The 26,521-nt window shown below is 43.3% G+C and overlaps 1 protein-coding gene across 9 annotated transcripts in view; it reads left to right on the top strand.

Annotated features, from left to right (window-relative positions):
* MTUS1 (microtubule associated scaffold protein 1) overlaps positions 1-26,521 on the top strand; it is a 159,093-nt gene that overhangs the window by 129,454 nt on the left and 3,118 nt on the right. For all 9 annotated transcript variants that reach the window (XM_025393347.1, XM_025393349.1, XM_025393344.1 and 6 more), the window contains 6 exons: positions 17,468-17,670; positions 18,856-18,961; positions 20,017-20,090; positions 20,239-20,334; positions 23,578-23,694; positions 26,405-26,502. In XM_025393347.1, the coding sequence (XP_025249132.1) occupies positions 17,468-17,670; positions 18,856-18,961; positions 20,017-20,090; positions 20,239-20,334; positions 23,578-23,694; positions 26,405-26,502 (694 nt within the window). The remainder of the gene's footprint in view (positions 1-17,467; positions 17,671-18,855; positions 18,962-20,016; positions 20,091-20,238; positions 20,335-23,577; positions 23,695-26,404; positions 26,503-26,521) is intronic.

Raw genomic sequence — 26,521 nt, 5'->3', positions numbered from 1 at the left:
CCAGAGCAAAAATCAGAGGGCAGTGAGTGTGGGGTCAGGACTTCCTCTGGGCTAGGTGTGGTAGCTGACACCTGTAATCCCAGCGCTTTGGGAGGCTGAGGTGGGAGGATCACTTGAGGCCAGTAGTTTGAGACCAGCTTGAGCAATATAGCAAGACCCTGACTCTACAAAAAATAATTTAAAAATCAGCCAAGCATCGTGGTGTGTGCCTGTTGTCCCAGCTACTTGGGAGTCTGAGGTGGGAAGACTGCTTGAGCCCAGGACTTCGAGGCTGTAGTGAGCTGTCACTGTGCCACTGCACTCCAGCCTGGCCAGCAGAGCAAGACTCTGTAAAAGACTTTTCTACATTCCTGTTCCCTTTTCCCCTTCTAGTGGGAGGTGAGGCCAAATCCCTGACTAACCATCCAGACTCTTAATACCTAGCCAAGACATCAGTCCTGACTTTGTTTTAGGCTGTGCAAATGAAGGCCTCTTTATGGAAAAGTAATTTTAAGACAGATGGAAACTTCAGAATCCCAAAGACTTGAGAGTTCTGGTGAAAGAGTTCAAGGAAACCCCAGCTGAGACACAGCCCAGCTCTCAGACTTTGCAGGCTTTGTGCCGTGTTACTTGACAGTCACCCTTATGATTACCTAAATGACCAACCCAATTCGCTTTTGTCCATACCTTAAATAATGTAATTAACAGAGAGTTAGAAGATCAGGAAAGAGGCCTTTGTGTGTGTGTGTTTCAGAGTTCATTATAACCCAGTGGAAGTGGAGGTGAGCCTACCTAGAGGTTCACGTTTCAGCCTCTCTCCCAAGACAAGGCAGCAGTGAAAATGGAACACTGTGCCCATTCACTCTGCTTGAATGAAGGATGCTGTTTTTACGTTTTAGTGGACAGAACAATTAATCAACTGCAATTGGGGCCCAGGGATTCAGCACCTCCAGTGAGTCAGGTAACCTGACAGGAAATAGCCGTAACGGTGTGTGCCCACTGTCACCTTTGTGTCCGTGATAAGGAGGCTGCCCTGGTGCGCTGCTTCTGCTACCTCCAGAGTATTGGTACACTCTGTCCAGATCCTCAGTCACCCAGTGCTGGCCTCTCAGGGAATGTGTCACGGCTGCTGTTGCAGCAGGCATACATCTGATGGTAGCCCTTCTCTGCTTGGAGAAGGGTTTTGGTTCTGTAAGTGGAGGGAAGCGAAAGCTATAAACACTTGTGATGAAGCGGTCCAGGAAGAAGACTCTCAAGGCTACCAGTGGGATTGTTAGTTTCAATATGAGTTGAGACGGGTTTCCATAGTAAAGTTGGGAACCCAGTTTTGAATTTGGAGGCAGTCAAGTGGTTAGGCTCATGTTGTCACACTGTCCGGGGCCACATCTGTGGTCACTGAGTGACTTAGGACAAGTCGCTTTGTATCTCTTCAGTCCCAATATCATCCTCGCTGAAAATGGCGATGCCAATCATCTGCCCCAAGGGTGGTTGTGAGGATTACATGAGGTAATGCATTGTGAAGCATCTAGAACCAAGTGTTAACTGCTAGTAAATAATAGGTATTAGGATGTATGCAGCTTGACAGCTGTATAGTCATGAACCACAGGGGCCGTTTTGTGAGGGCATCATCTATGCCACAGAAAGGAATAGTCATTAGACTCAATATTACCAGAAATCCCAAACGACAGGCTCTTCAGACTCAGGTGGAAATGAGACCTCATCAGCTTATTCTGCTGATCCGGTAGAGTTTGGTGTGTGGAGTCAAAGCCTAAGTTTTTGGCCATCCGCTCCTAGTTGGATGTTACCTAATTTCTTTGAGTGTGGTTTTTTCACTGGTGATATGAAATCAGTATATATTTTGCTGGGTTATTGTGGGGCTTGAATAAAATAGTAACGCATGTAAAGCAGTAGCGTAGTGCCTGGCCCATCACAGCAACTCAAGGAAAGAGAGCTGCCACTATCGCCATCATCAAAGCACCCACTTTTCCCCTCCAAAATAATGGGGGTGGGGCGATGGGAGTTAGTGTCACTCTCCCATTGGGTAATTTTTCTTCACCTTCTCTATGAAAGTTGAGACAAGGTACCCAAACTATTAAGAACCGCAAAGAAAGAGGACAGCTGATAAACTCAGGGGCACTGAAACCCAGGTAGAATCTGTGCTTTCCACTTTCCCAATCTAGCAGCCTCCCGCTGTCCCCGCATCCGCTGACTTTCCCATTGTCCTCTCACTCTCACCGTGACAGCATCCAAAGCGGCCTGCGTGTTTCCACTCTCTGAGCCTCCCTCCCCTCATGGAAGCCCTGGTACTTTGCTTCTGCAGAAACTCTTACAAGTGCCCCCTTGGTCCAGTGATTCTCTGATACTCTACGTTGATATATTTATTGTCTCTTGTGTTTTCTTGTTACCTTCAGGTATAAAGTCCATAATTGTAGAGATTCTTTTCTGTTCCCTATGGAAACATAATATAATATGCTTTGTATTTTCCTGGGTAATTGATAAATATTTTTAGGCATTTGAAGTTTTAAAGTTCTTTTTTTTTTTTTTTAGAACAGTGTATGAAAATTAAAATTTTTAAGTGGAAAGAAAACAGCCCGTAGCTCCACTGCCCTGACGTAACTTTATATGCATATTCCCTTTTCTTAGTTTATATGAATATATACAACTTCATACTATGATTTTTTAAATTAAGGTATAATTTTCATACAATGGAATGCTAATTATTCCATCAGTTTTGACAGACATGTACTCCTAAAACCTACATCCTTATCAAGCATGGACTGTTTCTGTCAATCCAGAAAATTCCCTCATGCCATTTCACAGTGGAACACCCCTCCCCCGAGAAGCAAATACTGATTTAACCTTTATCATCAAAGGTTTTGTCTGAACTAAATTCTCATTTAAATGGAAAGATATAGTATGCTGTTTTTTGTCTCTGGCTTCTTTCATAATACTTTTGAGATTTGTGTATGTTAAATGCCTACTCTGATCTTTCTTTTTTTATTTTTAAAGACAGGGTCTTGCTCTGTTGCCCAGGCTGGAGTGCAGTGGCACTGTCTCGGCTCACTGCATCCTCCATCTCCTGGATTCAAGCAATTCTCCTACCTCAGCCTCCCGAATAGCTGGGATTACAGGTGCACATCACCATGCTGGGCTAATTTTTGTATTTGTAGTAGAGACAGGATTTCACCATATTGGCCAGGCTGGTCTCAAATGCTCGATTCAAGTGATCCACCCGCCTCAGCCTCCCAAAGTGCTGGGATTACAGATGTGAGCCATTGCACCTGGTCAAATGTCTGCTGTGATCTTTTTAACTGGACAGGTCAAGCACTTTTCCACATTGCCTCACGGTCTTCATTGTGATCACCTTTAATGGGCTGGGGGAACGTCTATCAAGTGACTGTCCCGTAAGTTCACTTACCCATTAAATAGTGTCATAGTATATAGCAAGGGTTTCATTGCCAGCTGTTTTCTCATCCATTCCCATGGTTTCCACTACTACCTATACAAGAATGACTCAGATTTATTTTTCTGGTCCTCTCCTTCCCAAGCTGCAGATGCTTCTCAGTGAGGTGCTGCCCCCAGGTGAGCCAGTCCAGTATCATCAGACCTTCCTGATGACCCAGCCCCTTCCTTCCTGAGCGCCATGCAGCGTCTCCTCATTCACCCCTGTTCCTCAGCTTTGATGATGGTGATATGATTCACTTACCACCCAAGCTAACAACTGAAATCACACTCCTGTTCCCCCAACCTCCATGTGCATGTCAGTCTGTGTCCTAAATGCCACTTGGATCCCTCCCTGCTCAGCGTTCTGGCTGCTGCCGCTTTAAGTCCCACAATTTCTCACCTGGAAGTTACTGCAACAGCTACCCCACAGGCCACCTTGCCTCCTGGCCTGTGATCTGCTCTCCACTTGCGGCCAGAATTAATTATACTTAGAGTAAAGCTGACATGTGTCTCTACTGGACATTTTGTGTTTTGGGTTTTTTTTTTTTGGAAGGAGTTTTTACCCCGTCACCCAGGATGGAATGCAGTGGCTTCATCCTGGGTCACTGCAACGTCCACCTCCTGTATTCAAGTGATTGTCCTGCTCAGCCTCCCGAGTAGCTGGGATGACAGGTGTGCACCACCATTCCTGGCGACTTTTTGTGTTTTTAGTAGAGACGAGGTTTCACCATGTTGGCCAGACTGGTCTCAAACTCTCCTGACCTCAGGTGGTCCACCTGCCTTGGCCTCCCAAAGTGTTGGGATTACAGGCTTGAGCCACTGCGCCCGGCCTCTACTGGACATTTTTAACAAACACAAAAGACTCCAGTTTGGCCTTGGGGGAAAAAATCCAGACATACTAAGCATACCATTGTGATGTGACTGACTGAAATCTTCCAGTCCAAATTCATGTCTAGGCACTCTTTCCCCTTTATTCACGCCTCCTTTCCCCTCCCAGGCCCCAGCCGTGGGTTCATTAGCACCTCTTGTCCGCATCTTTTGCACGGTATCCTCTCTGCCTGGAGTGCACGCTCCTTTTTCCACTCCCCTCCCTTCATGGACCCCTCAAGCTCCTTCTCATTTACTCAGTTTTTAAGTCGTAGCTAAAATATCTTCAGTTGAATTTCGCCCACATCTTTCAAGCAAGTTAATTGTGCCTTCTAATATGCCTTTCAAGGCACCTTGTACACATTTAAGGTTTTGTTTCTTCCAGTGATTTGTTTATAGACCTCTTCTTGCCATCTGGAATTAGGAACTCTTCAAGGGCAGGGCCAGTAGCTCCTTATTTTTATAGCTCCCCCACCTTGTGCTTGGCGCTTACCAGGTGCTTAGACTTCAACGAATGAATGATTTTATTACCAACGATGGTAGCTAGGGAAAGGTAGTTTTCTTCGTAAAATATGCTAATACTCAGTGTTTTCTTAATGCACAAATGTTTTTCTATAAACTGTTTAACATTTCTATGACAAACACATACGGACACAAAGAGGGGAACAACAGACACTGGGGCCTCCTTGAGGGTGGAGGGCGGGAGGAGGGAGAGGAGCAGAAAAAATAACTATCGGGTGCTGGGCTTAGTACCTGGGTGATGAAATAATCTGTACAACAAACTCCTGTGACTCAAGTTCACCTGTATAACAAACCTGCACGTGTACCCCTGAACGTCAAGTAAAAGTTTAAATAAAGCAGAGTCAGAATAATTTAAAAATACAATCCACATCTTGCAAAGAAAAAATTATTGTCCTTTAGGAATGCATGGTCATAAAGGAGAGCTATAATTCTCTTGGATGCATTGTAGATTATGTCCAACCATCCCAGTTAATCAGAGCATTTTGAAAGTGTCAGTCTTTGAAATAGATTATAGTTAAATTTAAAACGGTCTACATCTGCAGCAGACATTTTGCCTCTAGGATAAGCTTCTTTCTAGAGTCATGTTGAATAAAAACTGGTGCAATAGAGGACCATGATTATGATCTTTTGGGTTCTTTTTGCTTTTTATTAATGTTACTCCTTGGAATCAGACTTTGCATCTAAATCAGGGGTGTCCAATCTTTTTGCTTCCCTGGGGCACATTGGAAGAAGAAGAATTGTCTAGTGCCACACATAAAATACACTAACACTAGCAATAGCTGATGACTAAAAGAAAAAAAGAATCACAAATCTCATCATGTTTTAAGAACGTTTACAAATTTGTGTTGGGCCGCATTCAAAGCTGTCTTGAGCCACATGCAGGCTGGGAGTTGGACAAGCTTGATCTAAATTAATGAAGAAAGAGTTATTTCGTATTTCAAAATTACTTTGAGCCATCGCAATTAACAGGTAACTCTCATCTTTTTATACATTAGTCCTGATTATTTCTATTTTGTGCAACAAGATTTTAATCCTTAATTCTCTAAAAATGCCTGGCCTTCCCATAATAGTATAAAAAGACCAGTTGATTTTTTATGCATGAAAATTATGAGCTAAGTATAACAGCATTGTGTATTTGGTGCCTACTCATCCCTAACAAACAATGTTCAGCTCTGTCTGTTCATCTGCACTGTATTTAAAAAAAAAAAAAAATTGAGGCTCAGAGGTTAAGTAACTTCCCAAGGGAAGCTAGAAATCATAGAGCTTGCCTAAGAACCCAAGATGGCTAGACCACCAATCTTCTGGTAGTCACCACAGGGAAAGTCTGATGAAATGATTTGAAAGATTGGAAAATTATATGAAATAAACACTAGTTTGCATGGATAGCTACTTTTGGAATAATTTTCTTCTAATCAAGAGTTTAAGAAATATTGTTAAAATATATCTTACTGAGGAAAGTAGCTTGCAAAAAACAGTGTATTGCCAAAAGCAGTATACACATTGTCTAATCAGCACTTCCCCAGTGTCCGTGAACTTCTGACTGCCCCACACCATATGGAATGTGTTGATTCATTCACTGTTCCGTTTTTATCTACAATTTTGGTTTAACAAGGCTATGTATTTAAAATACATTTCAAACTCTTTACAGGTAAGTCACTTCTGAGTTGTAAAATTCCAGAAGTGATTTTTCTTGAAGTAGGCTTTAATGAAAAATCTATTAATATACTGAAAACCAACTGTACACCAAAACAGGGCTGTTGACGTCCCTGACTTGTTTGAAGACTGAGTTGATAGCCACCTCAAACTTAGCTCATTCTCTTCCTGTCCACATCTGCCCTCAATTTGGACTTTGGTCGTCTGTCTTTATAAGTAGAAGGCCATGTTTTTTCACCTGCGGATACGCAGTTTTACTGATGGTACCTGTGTTTGAAACTCACTGAGTGTTCCTCCTTGTCCTGTTCCTTGTCCTAACTCCAGTCTCTCAACTTGTGATTTTCCTGATTTAATACCTTATCGTGTAGAATAGTGGTTCCCAAACTTTATTGTGTACGAAAATGGACCTGGTTGAAATGCAGATCCTCAGTTCTCATGCCCATTGCTTCTGACTCCGTTGGCTGAGGATGAAGTCCAGGAATCTGCACCTTTTTTTTTTTTTAATGCCAACATCTCCTATATCCATCATCCTACTAACCCCGCTGTGGGCTTTAAGGAATAGTAATAGGTGCTTTACAATTATAGAAGGAGAGGCAGCACGTCTAGAAAGATGTGTTGATGGGGACAGTGGTCCCTCTTCCTGACCTCTGGCCCTAGTGTCCTCAGGTTAACAGGAGACCAGTGTTTCTTCCCCATTAGCAATATCTGAGTACAGCCTTGGCTACCTACGAAGAAAAATAAAGCAGAACCTCTCCCTTAATGGAAATTGAGGAGGAGTCTGCACTTTTAATGATCATCCAGGTGGTTCTCATGTAGGTGCCCCAGGACTACCCTTTGACACTGCTCTGTCTAGAATATTGTTTCTTTTATGTAAAAAAATGTATATATATGTATATTTATTTGATACATATATTTATATATATATTTGATATATATATATCAAATAAGCGTAGTAAGGATAATATGAAGTAACTCCAACTGAATGGAGTACATTCTTACAAATAAGCTTTCAAATGTTACACATGCCAAGGGCTTATAGCAGCCTTTTTGGCCCTTGCGCCCTAAAAAGTGATCCGTCAGGGAAGGGGAGAGGCAGAACAGTACCTGACTCGAAATCGCCCTTTTTTTTTTTTTTTTTTTTTTACATTGAAACTCTTGATGGAAAATAGGATTCCTTTAAAGTCTGCCTCACTTCTCTCAGGCCTGAATCTTAGAACAGATTGTCCGTTATTCAGCTGTGCTCTCGCCTCCAGCCCACTTTTATTCCTAAATGTTTTCATTTGTACATGGAGTGTTTGCTGTTGTGATTTAAAAAAAAAAGAGAGAGCATCTGTTCTGCAGCATGTTGGCCAGTGAATGAGCTGAAAAACAGCAAGGCCTTTGCAGGCTTCTCTTCAAGGCTGGGAGGCGGAACATTGGCAGGGAGAGGCGAGAAGCTTAGGGGAGGCCCAGCTGGTACCTAGGCGCCAAGATGGAGATGGAAGACAGGCTGGCTGAGTGGAATTCTCTTCCCACCTGAGAGTCACACTTGGTCAGCACTAACCAATAGAGCGAGAGAAAGGTCATTTTTTTACCTGCCTTATCTTGGAGTCGTTTCAGCAGTGCTTCCACAGGAGAATTAAGCCCTGCTACCCCGAGGCGTCCATGGTACGTGTGAATTAACTTCTCTCTACTCCATCTCAGGCTGGGAAAAGGAGCCAGTCAGATCCCGTTGGGTGTTCTGTGCTTAGGCTCTCAAAGAGGCTGGAGTTCTAGGGCTGGGCACGGTGGCTCAAGCCTGTAATCCCAGCACTTTGGGAGGCTGAGGTGGGCAGATCGCTTGAGGCCAGGAGTTAGAGAGCAGCCTTGCCAACATGGTGAAACCCCGTATCTACTCAAAACACAACAACAGCAACAAAAAAGAGGCTGGAGTTGTAGATCCAGCTCTGCCATTTCTATTCTTCTTTAGTAAAATGGGATGTATGATAATACCTATTTTATTCATTCAGAGCATTGTTACATTACATGAAACAAATATGAGAGCACCTTGTAAAGTATGAACTGAGTTTTAAAGGCGAAGTGGCATTTATGGGAGGATTGATTTGATAGTGCAAGCCTTCTGTAAAAAGTAAGTTCCTAATAATTTATGATTTATGGAAGACTTTGAAATGAGCTCTTATTGATTCGTTGATTTAATGCCCAAGAGCAATCAGAAAGCCATTTGGAGATAATTTTGAAATTCAGAAAAAGAACCTTGTCTACCACTTGTCTGCAAAATTTCATGGTCATTTGACAAAGTATCTTTAGAGAGGGAAACCCTGGCACTCTGGGAGTAGCGGAGTATTCCACAGGCTGGGGAGACTTTTTCTACCAGGCGTAATAGTAACTCTGTTTCACTTTACTCTCACCAATCTATAGGGTTGGCCGAACAGGTGGTATTAGTTCCTACCTTCCATATCAGGACACGGAGACCCAGGAAACCAGACATGCCTATTTGTGGGCTAGTCTAGGTCCCACCTTTTTCTTCTTCTTTCGGCCACTGCCTGTCCCCAAAGCATCAACTTGATGTTTAAAAACAACTTCTTGGTTACCTGTTCGGTGATATTACTACCTCCAGTTTCAAACCAGATTAGACCCTGGCTTAAGGGAGTCACCAGCATAGTCACTTGCCATGGACGTGTGTGGTGATCGGATTTCCCCTCGTAGAATGTTATGACATTATCACACTCTACAGTAGAAGGTAGCGTCGCCTCCTGGTTCTGGGGTTGGGGCACAAGGGAAGTGAGAGTTTAGCCTGAGAAGTGTATTGGGTATGTGCTGTTGAAGAAAGAAGTCAAGGAGCCCAGAACTGAGAGGAGGAGGCCAGTTTCCCAGGCGGCCAAGAGAGAGTGCGGGGCCCACTGCAGGCAGAGCTGGAGGCAGGCTGCTTGTCTCCATCCTAGCTGGTGCAGAGGTGGGGATTTCGAGGTGGGGTGGGGGAGAGCGTCCGGGAAAGGTGCATGTATGCAATTTGGGAATGGAATCATCTGTTTTTCCTGTCCGTCTCTTCTTTCTATCATAATCTCTTATGTGGCACTATGAAAATTTGCCTGGCACTTTTCTTTTTATATTTTAGGTCTGATTTACACAAAACCTCCTCCAAATTAGGAAAATTCTATTGCATATAATGTTGAGAACAATAATAGTTGAAGGTGAAGACTTGAAGTGAGTGTATACTCCACCGTAATACCTATGTGTGTGCGTGCATATGCATCAAATTCGAATACTAGGCCAGCAATGCTGCTTGTTAACTGTTAAATTTCTGTTACGGAACCCCAAGCCTGTCTACCAGGAATCTTCAAACACATTGGAATCAGTGGACTCTTGCAAGCTATAACAGTTATACAATTTATCTGCAGTTACTGTGGTCAAGCACTGGGGTGAGTGCTTCACCTGTGCTATTTCATCCTATAGAGAAGGGACTAATATTATCTCCATTTTAAAAATGAAGAAATGTAGGCTTAGGCAAGGAACGGTGGCTCATGCCTGTAATCCCAGCACTTTGGGAGGCCGAAGCAAGTGGATCATTTGAGGTCAGCAGTTCTAGAGCAGCCTGGCCAACATAGTGAAACCCTGTTTCTACTGAAAATATAAAAATTAGCCGGGTATAGTGGTGCATGCCTGTAATCCCAGCTATTCAAGGGGCTGAGGCAAGAGAATCGCTTAAACCCGGGAGGCGGAGGTTGCAGTGAGCTGAGATTGCGCCACTACTCTGCAGCCTGGGTGATAGAGGAAACTCCATCTCAAAAGAAAAAAAAAATGTAGGCTTAGAATGTTTAAGTAATTTGCTCGAGTGATGTAGCAGCTAAGTGGTGTGACTGAGATTTGAACCCAAGTAATTTTGGCTCTATTCTACTAGGACATTTATTTATGTTCTTGAGCATTAAAATACTTTTGGTCATCTCATAGTGAAGCGTGCTACTCAGATATAAAAACTAGGAAAGCGCTGTATCATTTCAAAAGAATATTAACAATGTCAGGCCATGGCTATGTAATGCTTTTCTCTGTGAACAGTACATTTATCAATTAACAAAGGGAAATGAGTCTCTATGAGATGGAAATAATAGAAGTCTGACCTTCCCCTCTGAGAAAAAGCCATGAAGACTAATTAAGTAATGGCTCCACTCCTGCTCTGCAGGGCTCAGTGCTGAAGGACCTGGGAGGACTCCAGCTCTGTTTTCCAGAGATTATGTTTGACTGTGGCACTGGACATTTTCCACATATCATCCTAATAATTATTTGAAAAGCAAAACTTAGCATTTCACTTGTTATGATTTTTTTTTTTCTTGCTCAGCTATCCATGATTTAAACTGTCAGGGAGGGCCACTGGCCTAGAATTCTTCTCGGGTGGTTCATTACAGAGTGAAAATACTGACTTCTAATCTCAATATGGCCTTATACTTTAGAGATGATTTTGTACATGAGTCTGCCTTCCTTTTCTTCTTCTTCTTTCCTCTCTTTCCCCCTTCCCCCCTTCTCCTTTCTTCCTTTCTCTTTTTCTTTTCTTTTTCCTGAAATCCTGAGAACTGTATTTCCTCTTTTAAGCTAGATTGCTGGAGATAGCTTTCATGGTTTACAAACGTGTATACAAAAGTTGCCCAACAGTTCTCCTACAAGCAGTGGTTTGTTGGTGTTCTTAATCATATACATGCTTTAAAAACAAAATCAACTAATGGAATGATTAAAACAACAGAGGCTGGGCGCAGTATCTCACACCTGTAATTCCAGCACTTTGAGAGGCTGAGGTGGGCGGATCACAAGGTCAAGAGTTCGAGACCAGTCTGCCCAACATAGTGAAACCCCGTCTCTACTAAAAAATACAGAAAATTAGCCAAGCGTGGTGGCGTGCACCTGTAGTCCCAGCTACTCGGGAGGCTGAGGCAGGAGAATCGCGTGAACCCAGGAGGAGGAGGTTGCAGTGAGCCGAGATCGCGCCACTGCACTCTAGCCCAGGCAACAGTGCAAGACTCTGTCTCAAAAAAAAAAAAGGGACAAAAGGACTACTTTACCTTTGTGTTTATGTAATACCTACTTTTAAACAGTCGCATGTATCACTGGGGGAAAGTTCCATGCTTGCTTGATGCAAATTCAGAACCATTTAATGTTTGGTTTTGGCTTTGTTGGGCAGACGTTTGATTAATTGAAAGTGAGTGGAATTCTGGAGAATAAGCAAGAAGAGACTAGAGTGAGGATAGGGGCGAGAGCACACACAGGTGGTACCATAAATCTCCCCTAAGCTGTAGTCAGTGCACAGGAAAGTCCACGGCCTCAAATCAGGGTTATGCACGCCCCCCACCGCCACACACACACATTATGTCACAGCTGTCGAGGAGCGCTCTGAGAACCTTTAACACAGTGTTTACACGTGCATCCTTTAAAAAGTTCTTCATGAGTTCTTTATGCCAAATAAATGTTTCCTTCAGAGCCCAGGCCAGGTTTTTCAAACTAAAGCCATTAGTGTGAGCGATGACTGCAGCCCAGCTGTTCCCCAGCAGCACAGCAGGCCAGTAAACAGAGCAAAGGTCTGTGCACAGCTGCAGGCTGATGTCACCGTCTAGGGCTGGGCCTGCCGCTTTGGACTGTCGCAATAACAGCAGTGAACCTCCCGTTCCCCCATGTGACCCATTTTCTCCCTTTCTCCTTCCCGTTTCTTCCCATGTGTCCTCCCTTCACCTCACTTATGGCGGCCAACAAAACTTCAGAGCTGCCTTTTTTTTGGTAAACAGAGAAACAGCCCTGTCCCATGGCTAATGGGAAAGGACTTTTGTGTATCCTATTTGGTTTTAAAGGCTGATGTGCCATAATTATATATTCAGGCCAACAGTATTTTTATTATAAACAGATGCGTTAAAATCAGCCAGGGTAGCCTGCTGTTAACGTCTGCTTCAAGGCTCTTCTAGCCCAGGGCTTGAAGGCAGTCTCTTGTGTATTGCTGAGTCCCTGAATTCACTTAGATGTTTCTGTCCCGGATATGAGCTTCCAGATGGGTTCAGATCATGTTCTTACTTTTCATTTTCTAACTTGGGGAATATCTGAAATTTAAGAAAAGCAAGTGAAAAGGCTGCATAAAACTAGAATTTCTCTGACTGGAAAGTTATTTGATGATTTCACCAGTGGCTTGCGAAGTTGTAGGTTTTCATAGAAAGTTCTAGTATGAGATTCACACGAGGAGCCTTCAGAGTCGGAAAGTTACTTGGCAGAAGGTAATGCTGTGTTTACTCGTTTGACTAACATTGGACGTCTTGAGTCATTTTTTCTTCTGTGGTTACTAGTGTAATAGAAGGAAAAGTGAATGTGAAGAGAATGTTCTCCAGCAGTCAAGACCATCACTATCTTTTACTGAATTCTTTTAAATGAAAAAAAGAAAAAAACTTCCAACAGTCAGGACCATCACTCTCTTTTACTAAATTCTTTTAAAGGAAAAAAAAAAAAAAAAACTTCCAACAATCAAGACTGTCACTATCTTTTACTAAATTCTTTTAAAGGAAAAAAAAAAACTTTTAATGTTCGGTCCTAAAGGCTTGAGTTCCATGCGATGGCCCCTGTAATCTGGCCTCCGTCTGTCTTTATGGGTTCTATCTTTTCTGCTTTGTGAGTTTCTTAGTCACCAAGGCTCACCATTCCATCTCCCACCATTGCTCATGCTGGGATAGGATTTTCACCCTTGATGCCAGAATTTAATTTCTATCACATGGCTCAATTTGAAAATCTACTGACCAAGTCATAACCACAGTGATGTACTCATTAGGATGGCTGTTATATATATTTGAAAAACTAAAATAGGCCGGGCGCGGTGGCTCAAGCCTGTAATCCCAGCACTTTGGGAGGCCGAGACGGGTGGATCATGAGGTCAGGAGATCGAGACCATCCTGGCTAACACGGTGAAACCCCATCTCTACTAAAAAATACAAAAAACTAGCCGGGCGAGGTGGCGGGCGCCTGTAGTCCCAGCTACTCGGGAGGCTGAGGCAGGAGAATGGCGGAAACCCGGGAGGCGGAGCTTGCAGTGAGCTGAGATCCAACCATTACACTCCAGCCTGGGCGACAGAGTGAGACTCCATCTCAAAAAAAAAAGAAAAACTAAAATAGGTTCTGGTGAAGATGTGGAGAGATTGGAACCCTTGTGTGTGGTACTGCTGATGGGAATGTAGAATGGTTCAACCACTATGGAAAAGACTACCATAGTCCTTCAAATAGTTAATAATAGAATTGCCATATGAGTCATCAATTCCTTCTGGGTATGTACACCAAAGAATTGAAAGCAGGGACTCAGGCATGTATTTGTCCCCTGGCGTTCATAGCAGCATTACTCACAATAGCCAAAGGTGGAGGCAACCCAATTGTCCGTGGATGGTCAGTGGATGCACAGATATCATCTGTACGTACAATGGAATATTATTATTATTATTATTAGTTGACACAGAGTCTTGCTCTGTCGCCCAGGCCGGAGTGCAGTGGCGTCATCTTGGCTCACTGCAACCTCCACCTCTTGGGTTCAAGCAATTCTCCTGCCTCAGCCTCCCCAGTAGCTGGGACTATAGATGTGCACCATCATGCTGGGATAATTTTTGTATTTTTAGTAGAGATGGGGTTTCGCCACGTTGGCCAGGCTGGTCTCGAACTCCTGAACTCAAGCGATCTGCTTGCCTTGGCCTCCCAAAGTGCTGGGATTACAGGCATGAGGCAGTGCACCTGGCCAACAATGGAATACTGTTGAGCCTTCAAAAGGAAGGAAATTGTGACACATCCCACAGCTTGGATGAGCCTTGAGGACATATGCTAAATGAAATAAACAGTCACAACAGGACAAGTACTATATGAGTCCAGGTATATGAGGTACTGAGTGGTCAGATTCATAGAGAAAGAAAGTAAAGTGGTCGCTGCCAGGCCCTTGGGGAAGGGGAGGGGATGGGTTGTTAGTGTTTAATTGGTATGGAGTTTCAGGTTGGGGGGTAACGTTCTGGAGAATGGATCATGGCAAAGCTTACACAACGACGTGAGGGTATTTAATGCCACTGAATTATACACTTACAAATAATTAAAATTGTTAATTTGATGTCAACTTCATCACAGTTTGTTTTTGCTTTTGAGATGAAGTTTCTCCCTGTCGCCAGGCTGGAGTGCCGTGGCGTGATCTTGGCTCACTGGAACCTCTGCCTCCCAGGTTCAAGCGATTCTCCTGCCTCACCCTCCCGAGTAGCTGGGATTACAAGCACGCATCACCATGCCCAGCTAATTTTTGTATTTTTAGTAGGGATGGGGTTTCACCATGTTGGCCTCCTTCTTGATTTTTTGACCTCATGATCTGCCTGCCTTGACCTCCCAAAGTGCTGGGATTACAGGCGTGAGCCACTGTGCCCAGCCCGCATCACAGTTTTTATTTTTGGTTTTTATTTTAATTGTTTTAAAAATCTGACCAAACCTTTGGTCCACCCTGACTGGATGTAAACTATCCTGAGTGCCACTCCCTGGGCCCTCAGGTCTGGCCTGGTCCCGCCACTTCTCTGTCTGTGTCTCTTCCAGTAGAGGCCCTGTCATGCGCCATTCCAGCCCTGGCACAAGAGACAGCTTGGTAGGAAAGAAGGGACACAGGCTTTGGGTGCGGACAGAATCAGAATTCAGACTGCTCACCAAAACCCGTCCTCTCACACTTGCCAGCTCTGTGCCTGGGCAGATGATTTAGCCTCTGTGGCGGTTTCCTTATTTATATCTTGAGGAAGGTCCTCTGTGAGGGTTAAACAAGATAAGGAGCCCCATTCTGTGCCAGGCACCGAGAAATAGTTTTTGTTTTGGGGATTTTTTTTTTAAATGTTCATTCTTTGCCCTTCAATAAACATTTGTGGATTTATTTAATTTTTAAGGGTTCTCTTTAGCAGACACTATTCCTGCCATTATTTCCATGTGGCCTCCTTTTCCTCTGAAAGAATACTGATTTGGGCCAAGTGACTTGGGTATTTCTACCACCACATGGCAGGTTCCTGAGGTAACAAGTCGACACCATTGTAGGAATTTTTCGTAAGAACCTGCCATTTTCACATTCCTTAGGTCAAATAATTATTGATCTAAATCATCCTTTTCTCTGCCCTAAAATAATCTTCTTCCTTCAACAACTCCTGATATGTTAATCCTTTCCAAAAGAGAGGTAAGGGTTAATTTAACAGATTTGCCAGCAACCGTGTTGTATTAATCCACGGGCACTCTGGGGGTGTGGACAGCATGTGTACCCCTGACAATTACAGTAGTACCCTGTCTGCCTGTATTTACATCTCGATGATGGAAGACTGGGAACGTCCAAAGTCAGACTTCCTAAGGAATTCACAATTTGCTAGGATTTATTGTAGTGTGTGCACATATATCTTTTGGTGTGTTCTGCCATGTATTATATTGTTAGTCATTCTGTTTTTGGTAGTTGTAGGGAAGAGATAAGATGCTCTAATTTTCTATTATGTTTATCAGATTACTTTGCCCTTTTAAAATATATTAACCGGAAGGCCAAGGCAGGCGGATCACGAGGTCAGGAGTTCGAGACGAGCCTGACCAACATGGTGAAACCACGTGTCTACTAAAAATGCAAAAATTAGCCAGGCGTGGCGTCATGCACCTGTAATCCCAGGTACTCAGGAGGCTGAGGCAGGAGAATCACTTAAACCCGGGAGTCGGAGGTTGCAGTGAGCCAAGATCGTGCCATTGCACTCCAACCTGGGTGTTAGAGCAAGACTCCGTCTCTCTCTCTCTGTCTCTCTCTCTCCTTTTGTGTGCGCGTGTGTGTGTGTGTGTCTGTCTCTGTCTCTCTCTCTATATATATATATAAAGGTTTTTTAACCTTTCATTTTATAATTTTTTTTTTTTGAGATAGGGTCTCACTCTGTTGCCCGACAATTGTGCAATCATGGCTCACTGCAGCCTCAACCTCCTGAGCTCAAGTGATCCTCCCACCTCAGCCTCCTCAGTAGCAGGGACTACAGGCTCACACCATCATGCCTGGATATTTTTTTTTTTAAATTTTAAGAGATGGGGTTTCCCTGTGTTGTCTGGGCTGGTCATGAACTCCTGGCACAAATGATTCTCCTGCATCAGCTTCTTAAAATACTTGAATTATAGGCATAAACCCCCATGCCTGGCCTATGTGGGTGCTTTTAAGATGTGTTTTTATTTCCTAAGATATTTGTGCTCTGGTGATTTGTGTTTAATAGAGACTAATATTTCATTTTTATTAGTTTTGAAATAACAAATTATAATCAGCTCAAATTAAACACAAGCTTAAGGTCCACTCGTTTGTTCTCCCTGGTCTTTCTTGCTCTTGTATGAGCTTCTGCCACACTGGCTGGCTGGGAGACGGAGGAGTCTCTTGTCCTAAGAAATGTCTCGGCCTGGCCGAGGCTCTTTTCTTGACCACTGCATTGACTGGTCACCGCATGAGAGGGGATCTTCCCTTGGAAACCTGGCTCTTCTGAAGTACTTCTCTTACTGCTTGGGAGTCACTTTTTTGAGTGTGTGTGTGTTGGTTGGGTGTGGGGGGCGGTTTCCAGATGGAGTCTCAGTCTGTCACCCGGGCTGTAGTGCAGTGGCGTGATCTTGGCTCACTACAACCTCCGCCTCCCGGGTTCAAGCAGTTCTGCATCACTCTCCCAAACAGCTGGGATTACAGGCACCTGCTACCATGCTGGCTAATTTTTGTAGTTTTAAGAGGGACAGGGTTTCGCCATGTTGACCAGGCTGGTCTTGAACTCCTGACCTCAGGTGATTCCCCCACCTCGGCCTCCCAAAGTGCTGGGATTACAGGTGTAAGCCACCATGCCCTGCCCTCGTGTTCCTTTTTACAATTCAGTTCCATACTGTTACGTTTGAACATAGGGTCACCAGAGACCCGAGACATCGTGGGTTTATGCTTCAGGTGTCATCACAGCTGTGTGTGACTGCAATGAATATAGGACATTTCACAAATAAAATGACCTCTTCCCTCTTCTTTCTCATCTGTTTTCAGTCACTGCTTCAACCACCTGTGAGAAATTAGAAAAAGCCAGGAATGAGTTACAAACAGCGTATGAAGCATTTGTCCAGCAGCACCAGGCTGAAAAAACAGAACGAGAGAATCGGCTTAAGGAATTTTACACCAGGGAGTATGAAAAGCTTCGGGACACTTACGTTGAAGAAGCAGAGAAGTACAAAATGCAACTGCAAGAGCAGGTCTGTGCTTTTGCCGCCAGAGCTTGTCTGAGGCCTCTGCTGCTTACTTGAATCCTGATTGCTATTCACATCCTTGATGAGCTTCTCTTTGTTTTTTAGTCTAATAGGTATAAAAAGTATGTTGCTGTTGTTTATTTAAGACAGAGTCTCACTCGGTTGCCTAGGCTAGAGACTGGAGTACAGTGGCTTGATCTTGGCTCGCTGCACCCTCCGCGCCTCCTGGGTTCAAGTGATTCTCCTGCCTCAGCCTCCTGAGTAGCCGGGACTGTAGGCACCCACCACCATGCCCAGCTAATTTTTGTATTTTCAGTAGAGACAGGGTTTCACCATGTTGGCCAGGCTGGTCTCGTACTCCCAACCTCAGATGATCCACCCGCCTCAGAAACAATGTCTTTTTAATTGAATAGTTTTCCTATGACCAAAGCAATGTATGTATGTTAAGTGAAAGAAGGGAAGAAAAGGAGGAGGAAAAGATAAAATTGAAAAACAACCCTTTCTTTCTACCCAGAAATAATCCCTTATAAACATCCTGGTGTTGTGCTGCCAAGCTATTGTTTTGCTTTTTTTTTCCAGTGGCATTTGTTTAAATACCCCATTTTTTTTTCACTGAATAGAATATCAAACCTTTCTGATTTCATAGCTCCCTTTTTAACTCAGTTTTTCATTTAGTAATTATCTGCAGAGTGCCTATTCCAGGCCAGGTACATGCTAGGGCCTGAGTGGTCAAATGACAGGTGCAGAGCATGTGGCCCTGTCACTGTAAAACATATACCTCATTCCTGGTCATCCCTTGTGGCTGATGCAGCCATTTCCATCCGTCACTCTGGAGAGCCTCTGTGTCTGTGTTCCTGAGGGTAGGGAAGGAGACAGAGGAGAGCTGAGTGGTGAACCCCAGTTGGGTTGCTCTTTATGCATTCTTTGTGTGTGTCTAGAGACAGAGTCTTGTGACATTGCCCAGGCTGGACTTGAACTGCTGGGCTCAAGTGATCCTCCACCTCTGCCTCCCGAGTGCTGAGGTTACAGGTGTGAACCACTGCCCCGGCCTTTGTACGTGTTGGGGAGCCTTTAAACTAGAGCCCAGGCTTACCTGGGAAGCTGTGAAGTCTCTTAATGTGGTTGCTTTGCTTATTCCACTTAGGACATTTGGTTTTACTGTTAAACCACGGTTTTGTTTATTTCTTACAGTTTGACAACTTAAATGCTGCCCATGAAACCTCTAAGTTGGAAATTGAAGCTAGCCACTCGGAGAAAGTTGAATTGCTCAAGAAGGCCTATGAAGCCTCCCTTTCAGGCAAGGATGCTTTTTTTCCTCTTTAAACAGAATAAAATCTGAAGGAACCACCTGATACGTTTTAAGGTGGAAAAGATTCTTAACTCTCTGCTTCAGCGAATGCCCTGTGGTGTTCAGGGTGGGGTGTTCTTGGTTCCTTTTTGCATTGTTCATTGTTAACAGATGCCTTTTCCCACTAAGGATGCAAATAATAGTGACAAATGCCAGCCTTGTGTTAAATAGAATGGGCTTCGGAAGATTGTAAAGGCTATTTTGGGGATGGTGGTTGCCGGCTTAGGTTCCTGGGAAGTTGAAAGTAAAAGTTTCTATCTTGTGATCCACGGTAAAGGATCCACCCCAAGTGCTCCCGCACAGCAGCGGAGCTGTGAAATGTCGATGTCACTTACTGAATAGAAAAAGAGTCTTTTCTGTTTTTCGTCTTTCATCAGTGCAAGGGTGTAAGCCACTGCCTCCAGAACAGAATCGGCAGTGTCGCTCACAGTCTTTCTGCTAAACCAGTTGCACCTTACAGGGCAGCGTGGACGTGTGCTGGGAACCGGCCGTGTGACCTTCAGCAAGGACTTTCTCACCAGAGAAATCAGAGTTGCCCAAAGTCAGGCAGAGATGATAATGTGTAAAAGTGACTGGCTCCGGGCACACTTTTAGGAAACATTGTTTTTCTTCCTTCCTGCTAGAAATGAGTGTAATGATAGACTTACGTTTAGGTCATGAAGAGGAAATTCAAGAGAGCACGGGGTTTCCAGACCAGGAGTCTGGAGTGGCATTTATGAGAGCCTGCCCTGAAATGGCACGCAGTGTTTTCCTAAGGTCGCATGGCCTCTGTGGGCCTTGGTGGGCCTCAGTGCTCTCAGTCATAAAATGGGAATGTCTTCCCTACCCACCTCTCAAGGCTACTTTGAGAACAGTTGGCCAATTTACATAAAAGCATACCATAGATGTAAAGTAACATCATATGGCTTCCTCGTCAACCCCTGCATCTATATGCTTTCACCGTTGTGGAGTACATTGATCTTATAGAATGTTATTGTCTCAAAAATATCCTCTTATCTTCCCAGAAATTAAGAAAGGCCATGAAATAGAAAAGAAATCACTTGAAGATTTACTTTCTGAGAAGCAGGAATCGCTAGAGGTGGGTGAATGCCAATATCCCAGCATCCCCCACAAAAAAAATTATCATTTTGGATTTTGTTTGGTTTTAATGTTTCTGTGTACGTACGCTGAGTTTCTGGGGTCTTCTTGTTAACTTATGTTCCACATCTCATTGTTTTGTGTTTTAGAAGCAAATCAGTGATCTGAAGAGTGAAAATGATGCTTTAAATGAAAAACTGAAATCAGAAGAACAAAAGAGAATAGCAAGAGAGAAAGCGAATTTAGTAAGTTGTGTGTGCTCCTTGATAGGATGGAATTTTTCTTCTTAATTGCCTTTTAGAGTCAATGAAGTACTCAGCAGCCAGAGAAATAACACAGGTTTGGAATCCTTTTCATGTCTGGCAACGTGCTTTCTAAGGTGTGTAAAAGAGCTTCTTTGCTTACTGGTGTCTTGTTTTACCATCCTAAAAGCTGACATACAGATGAAGCCCAGGATGTTTCTGGTGGTCTAAGCTAATACTACAGAAAAGGAAGGAAACTGAAACTGCCAATTAGGATTAGGGTTTTATGTCAACACTTTTTTTTTTTTTTTAAATCACTGTATTGAGATCTAATTTACAAACTACAAAGTTCACTCTTTTTTTTTCTTTTTTCTTTTTTTTTTTGAGATGGAGTCTCACTCTGTCACCTGAGCTGGAGTGCAGTGGCACAATCTTGGCTCACTGCAACCTCCGACTCCCTAGTTCAAGTGATTCTCCTGCCTCACCCTCCCGAGTAGCTGGGATTAGAAGCATGCGTCACCATGCCCAGCTAATTTTTGTATTTTTAGTAGAAACGGGGTTTCACCACGTTGGCCAGGAAAAGTTCACTCTTTTAAAATGTAAAATTCAGTGGCTTTTAGTATATTCATAAAGTTGTCCATTGGTCACCAGTACTTGATTCTAGAACATTTTTATCACCCCCAAAAGGAACCCTGGACCTGTTAGCAGTGACTCCCCATTTCCCCCAAATTCCCCAGCACCAGGCTATCCCCAGTCTACTTTCTATCTCTATGGATTTACTTATTCTGAGGAATTAATACAAAAGGTTGATTGTACAACATGTGGTCCTTTAAGACTGATATGTTTTACTTAGTATAAAGTTTCCAAGGTTCATCCGTGGTTTAGCCTATCTCAGTATTTCATTTCTTTTTATGGATGAATAATATTTCATCATATGGATAAATGTCACTTTTGAAAAGTACAAATCTCTTGGAAGCTGAAATTTCTGTTGGCACATTTGTCCTTTCTCCCCTGCCTTCCTCCAACCTTTTTTTATCTTTTTGAAAAAAATTTTTTTCCTGGCTACTTCTGCCTTTAGTACCACCATTTTCATTCCATGTTATGCTCTGGGACTGCTGAAGCAAGCTTTTCTCCACTTAAATCTCTGGCTGGCTCTGAAAGTGCATATGTGGATCTCTCAGTGAGACCTTCTGCTAGTAATCTCACTGGGAGACCCTCTAGCTATTTGATAATAGTAGATGAGCTTATAGTCAAAGAAACTTCAAAGCTATTTATTCTAGAAGATTCTTAGAAGAGTCAGTGATTTCAGACGAAATCTAGACTTATATATATGCAGGGATATGCAGGGTGTAAACCTCACTGATGGCTCAGGAAACAGGTTTGAAAGAGCCTCCGGTACACAAAGGGGATTCTTCTACTGCAGCTGCTTTTGAAAAGCTAAGGCAGAGTCAGACTAAGGAACACAGAACCATCCAACTGCTTCTGCCACGTAAGCATGCTGAGGCTGCGGAAGAAGAGAGTGCGTCTGACTGTAGTCCAGGAGAAAGGGACGGGCTGGCAGACGAGGCGGAGAAAATGCAGAGGGTACAAGTCTTGTAAATGCTCTAATTCTAAAACTGACGGTAAGTTATGCCTTTCCCTCTAACAAAAATGAGGTAGGATTCACGATTTTCAAGGTTAAAAAAAAATCCTATGTACAAGGATAACACTGTATAAAATGTATGAAATTTTAAAATTGATACTTAGTATTTGTATGTATTTAAGGGGTACATGTGATGTGCTGAGACAATCATAGACTGTGTAATGCCCAAGTCAGGGTATTTAGGGTATCCGTCATCTGTATCATTTCTTTGTTTGGAACATTTCCTATCTTCTCTTGTAGCTATTTTGAAATACACAATATATTAACTATAGTCACCCTGCTATGTTATTGAACACAGAACCTACTCCTCTCTCTATCTGCATGTTTGTATGCATTCACCAGCCTCTCCTCATCCCACCCCCACACCTACACACACATACCTCTCCCAGCCTCAGGGAACTATCTAAAGAACCTAGAGGTGAAGATCTGAGTATTAGTCCCTGCCCTGACCCTTTCCAGCTCTGGAAGCTTTCCTCATCTTTCCTGAATAGGTCGCTTAACCCGTGCAACATGTTTCCTCTGTCTGTGTGAAGTAAGGGGTTTGGATTAAGTAATCCCCGAAGGCCCCTTCCTGGATTCTCCCTAAGGATTTGTCCAGAGCAGGAACCACTGCCCCGGCAGATAAGCTGGATGATCCACACCGCTGACTCTTATCTAAGACGTTCCTTCATTAAACATATCTGATCAGTGGACCTTAGCTGTTCTTCTGTAGCATAAATTTTGGATGGTTTAGTTGAATTTCCATGAATAAAGCAAGGAGTGGGTGGGCGGTGGTGAGGAATCCACGTTAATGGTGTGCTCTCAAAGGATGCCTCCCCGATGTAGCGTTTATTTTGGAGAGTTTTATGTTTTTGAGACAGGGTCTTGTTCTGCCACCAGGCTGGAATGCAGTGGTACATTCACAGTTCACTGCAGCCTTGACCTCCCGGCTCAGTTGATCCTCCCGCCTCAGCCCCCTGAGTAGCTGGGACTGTAGGAGTATGCCACTATGCCTGGCAAACTTTTGTAATTTTTGGAGAGAAATTTTAGTAGGCTATGTACTCCATGCCGTGTAGGTACTGGGGTGTCGCAATATAAAATGATAGTATTATGTCTGCCCTAGAAGTATGGCCCGGTCAGCGTAGCTCCATCATAACAAAAATCCACAGACTCAGGATGTCGTTATCTCTGTTGCTTTCCAGAGAGCGGTATAATGCACTGCTTTTTCTTTCCTGATCAGTTTGTTTGGTAGGAGAGAACTGTTGTTCCCTTTTCTCCTGGCAAATGCCAGTAACTGTCTTACAGATAGCCTTATCTCCAGCCAAGATTCTGTTTTGTATGTAAGCAATAGTTTTTCTCTTGACTACAATAACATGTGTGATGCAACTCACGTTTTTGCATATTAACCTACTGATAAATGAGGGAAATGTTTGTTTTCAGTATTAGGACCAGTCTTTGACTTAAGGTGCTCTTCTTTTTCACCTCTTTCTTTGAAATTCCTCTAAGATGAGGAACATCTGTCTCTTACTGCTTGTCTAATGTCTAAATCTAATCAAAGATTCTTTAAGAATTTGAACTATGTGAGTGTGTGGAATAAGAGCAGTATCTTGCTGTGTCCTTTCCAGAAAAATCCTCAGATCATGTATCTGGAACAGGAGTTAGAAAGCCTGAAAGCTGTGTTGGAGATCAAGAATGAGAAACTGCACCAACAGGACATCAAGTTAATGAAAATGGAGAAACTGGTATGTTTCCTTCAGAATGAATGAGGATCTTACAAATCGGGTAATATCTATGAAATTGTGCCCTGCATTTTAGAACTATGGAGTTAACTGCTCCTGAAGATATTTAGAAATTAGACGAAAGATAAAGTTTACATTTTCTTTGCCAAGTTTGTTCAATATTTATTCATGGCTGCCTCCTAGAATGTTTTCTTTTTCAAGGAACATGTAAAACAGTGCCCAGTCCTTGGAAAAACTACAACAAACAAATCAGGCTTATAGTTCAGTGGTATGTTGAATCTTCACCTGCTTAGGAAAAGTGTTTAAATGTCTATGTAAAATCAGTACTTTAATATACCACCCACCCTGGACAGGTTTCTCAGGTCCAAAGCAGTTGGATATGTTTCATAGAAATCAATCCCAGTGAAGCCATACGATCAAAATTCTTCGTCTTGCTTCTTGTGAATTAGCGTGTGATCAAAGAATTATGGGCTGGGCGCAGTGGCTCATTCCCATAATCCCACAGTTTAGGGAGGTTGAGGCGGGCGGGTCACTTGAGGTCAGGAGTTCGAGACCAGCCTGGCCAACATGGTGAAACCCTGTCTCTACTAAAAATACAAAAATTAGCAGGGTGTGGTGGTGGGTGCCTGTCATCCCAGCTACTGGGGAGGTGGCGCCACTGCATTCCAGCCTGGGTGACATAGCAAGACTCAGTCTAAAAAAAAAAAAAAAAAATTGTACTATAATAAGATTAATCCATTTGAACAAGTAGCAAGTGTTACCAAAACTATGAATAACATTCAGTTTGCAGTCTCTAGGACAGAGAATGATGTTAGTGTATGAGGAGTCTGCCCAGAACCGTGTGTGCGCGTGGCATGTTCAGTGTTCAGCATCAGTCTTGGTCCGGCCCTGAAACATAACTGCTGCCAGCCAGGACTCTAACCAGGCTGGCAGAGCTTGGCAAGGCAGCTTAAGTGATCCCAGCCCTCGCGGTGCCTTGCTGTTGACCGTGCAGCTGCCGCGTGCTGCTGGCCTCTTCTCCCCACATGATGAGTGACTCAGGCTTCAAGTGCCTCATTCAAACCCAAACCAGCCCTGGACAGTAGGGGGCACGGGGAACCTCTCTACTGTTTGGTTTGTGTTGGTTTGGGGTTTGGTTTTCTCCTGGAGACTATGATTTCTGTTGAGGGAGGTAACAGCCAAGCCCCTGTGTGGATATACAAACACTTTGAATTACCAGGAAATTTTTGTAAAGGAAGGAAAAGAACTCATGGTTGTTAATGGGCCCAACCTAGTATACATACCAGTTCCTGCCAAAAGTCGTCCTGTTCCAGCAAGTCTGGTATTTTCTAAATGGTAGTCAGAGGTGGCTCAGATAATCCTGTTAATAGTCGCTCCATATGCCATTCATGCCTCAAAACTTTCAAAAAATCATGTGCAATAGAACAGACTATGCTGTAAACTTAACGACACATTTAATTTGTGTTGATCTAGTATTTGTTTCTTGCCATGCCCCAGAGGTATCCTGATAATCTCTGTCAGCCTTGCATTGTGGATGTGTGGAAGAATGGGTTGACGTAATGACAGGGAAACCCACCGTTCCCTTCATATTTGTAAATGACAGGCCTCTGATGAAATGAAGAGAGCAGCACAGGAAGTTTTCTAAGATGACTTTCCCATGAAACCAGCACCGCCCATCATCAGCTCAGTGACGTGATCAGCACTGGTTTCCCTAGGATGAGATAATAAAGGACAATACCTCCCAGTCTCGAATTCCAGGGTTTTTCCCACATTGTTTTATCTGGGATTCCTTCATCATTACTCAATGTTTAGGCTCATTTTCTGGAAAGTCATTTCACCCGAACGGCTTGCGGTGCGCTGCTTCTGGATAATAGGATGTCTTAAGAACAACCGGGCTCCGAACTAAGCACCACACTCAAAGTGCGTTAGTCCTGCTACAAGGACGAGGGGTTTAGACTTTAATTCTGATGGACCTATAATATTACCTCTTCATAAAACCTTACCTTTAGAAAGTGAGTGGGGGATGGAGGCAGGTCTTCATCATGTTAAGTGATTCAGTGTCCTCAGGCATCTTATCCTTTCATCTCTCAGCTGATCAATCTGTTTGCCTTGAAAGTTCAGCCTGCACAGGCCAGCAGGAGAACAGACCTATCTTCAGCTGACCTGACCTGTTACTTCTTTGATGGGATGCTCTAAGAGCTCTGTCCAATTACAGCTTTGTGTGGCCACTCAGAGGCAAATGCTGAAGAATTACCATGAAACTGAGTTCAAGTCCATAGTAAACATTGCCAGGGACGTTGAATTGTTGGCCTGTGAGTTTTCATCAGACGTGGGAATCTCTTTTTCTTTCTTTCTGCAAAATTCACTTCATAAGAAGATACATAAGCTTTGATAAGTGTGGGCAGTGTGGCTGCAAGGTTGGTTTCACATTGAAACAGAAAGAGGCACCAATTCTTAGAGAATTCCAAAACAATGTGGCCTGGAACAAATCTGTTCCCCACTTGTATCAATATTGAAGTGGCCTGGCATACATGTTTTAAAAATACCCAGCTGCTCCGAAATCTTTTTCAGTATGTTAGTGTATAAATATTTTAATATGGTGTTGCATTTTCCTTAATTCAATCTCCCAAGTGTGCTTATGTCATGAGGTACCTTAAGAAATGAGATGTTTTTTTAATATTGTATAAATGTGGGAATTCTTGTTTGTGCCAAGGTGGACAACAACACAGCATTGGTTGACAAATTGAAGCGATTCCAGCAGGAGAATGAAGAATTAAAAGCTCGGATGGACAAGCACATGGAAATTTCAAGGTAAAAAGAAAACAATGCC

This window comes from Theropithecus gelada, chromosome 8 (assembly GCF_003255815.1).
Source record: "Theropithecus gelada isolate Dixy chromosome 8, Tgel_1.0, whole genome shotgun sequence".
Lineage (NCBI taxonomy): Eukaryota > Metazoa > Chordata > Mammalia > Primates > Cercopithecidae > Theropithecus > Theropithecus gelada.
Note: the sequence above shows the minus strand (reverse complement) of the source record. Positions and strands in the feature narration are given on the sequence as shown.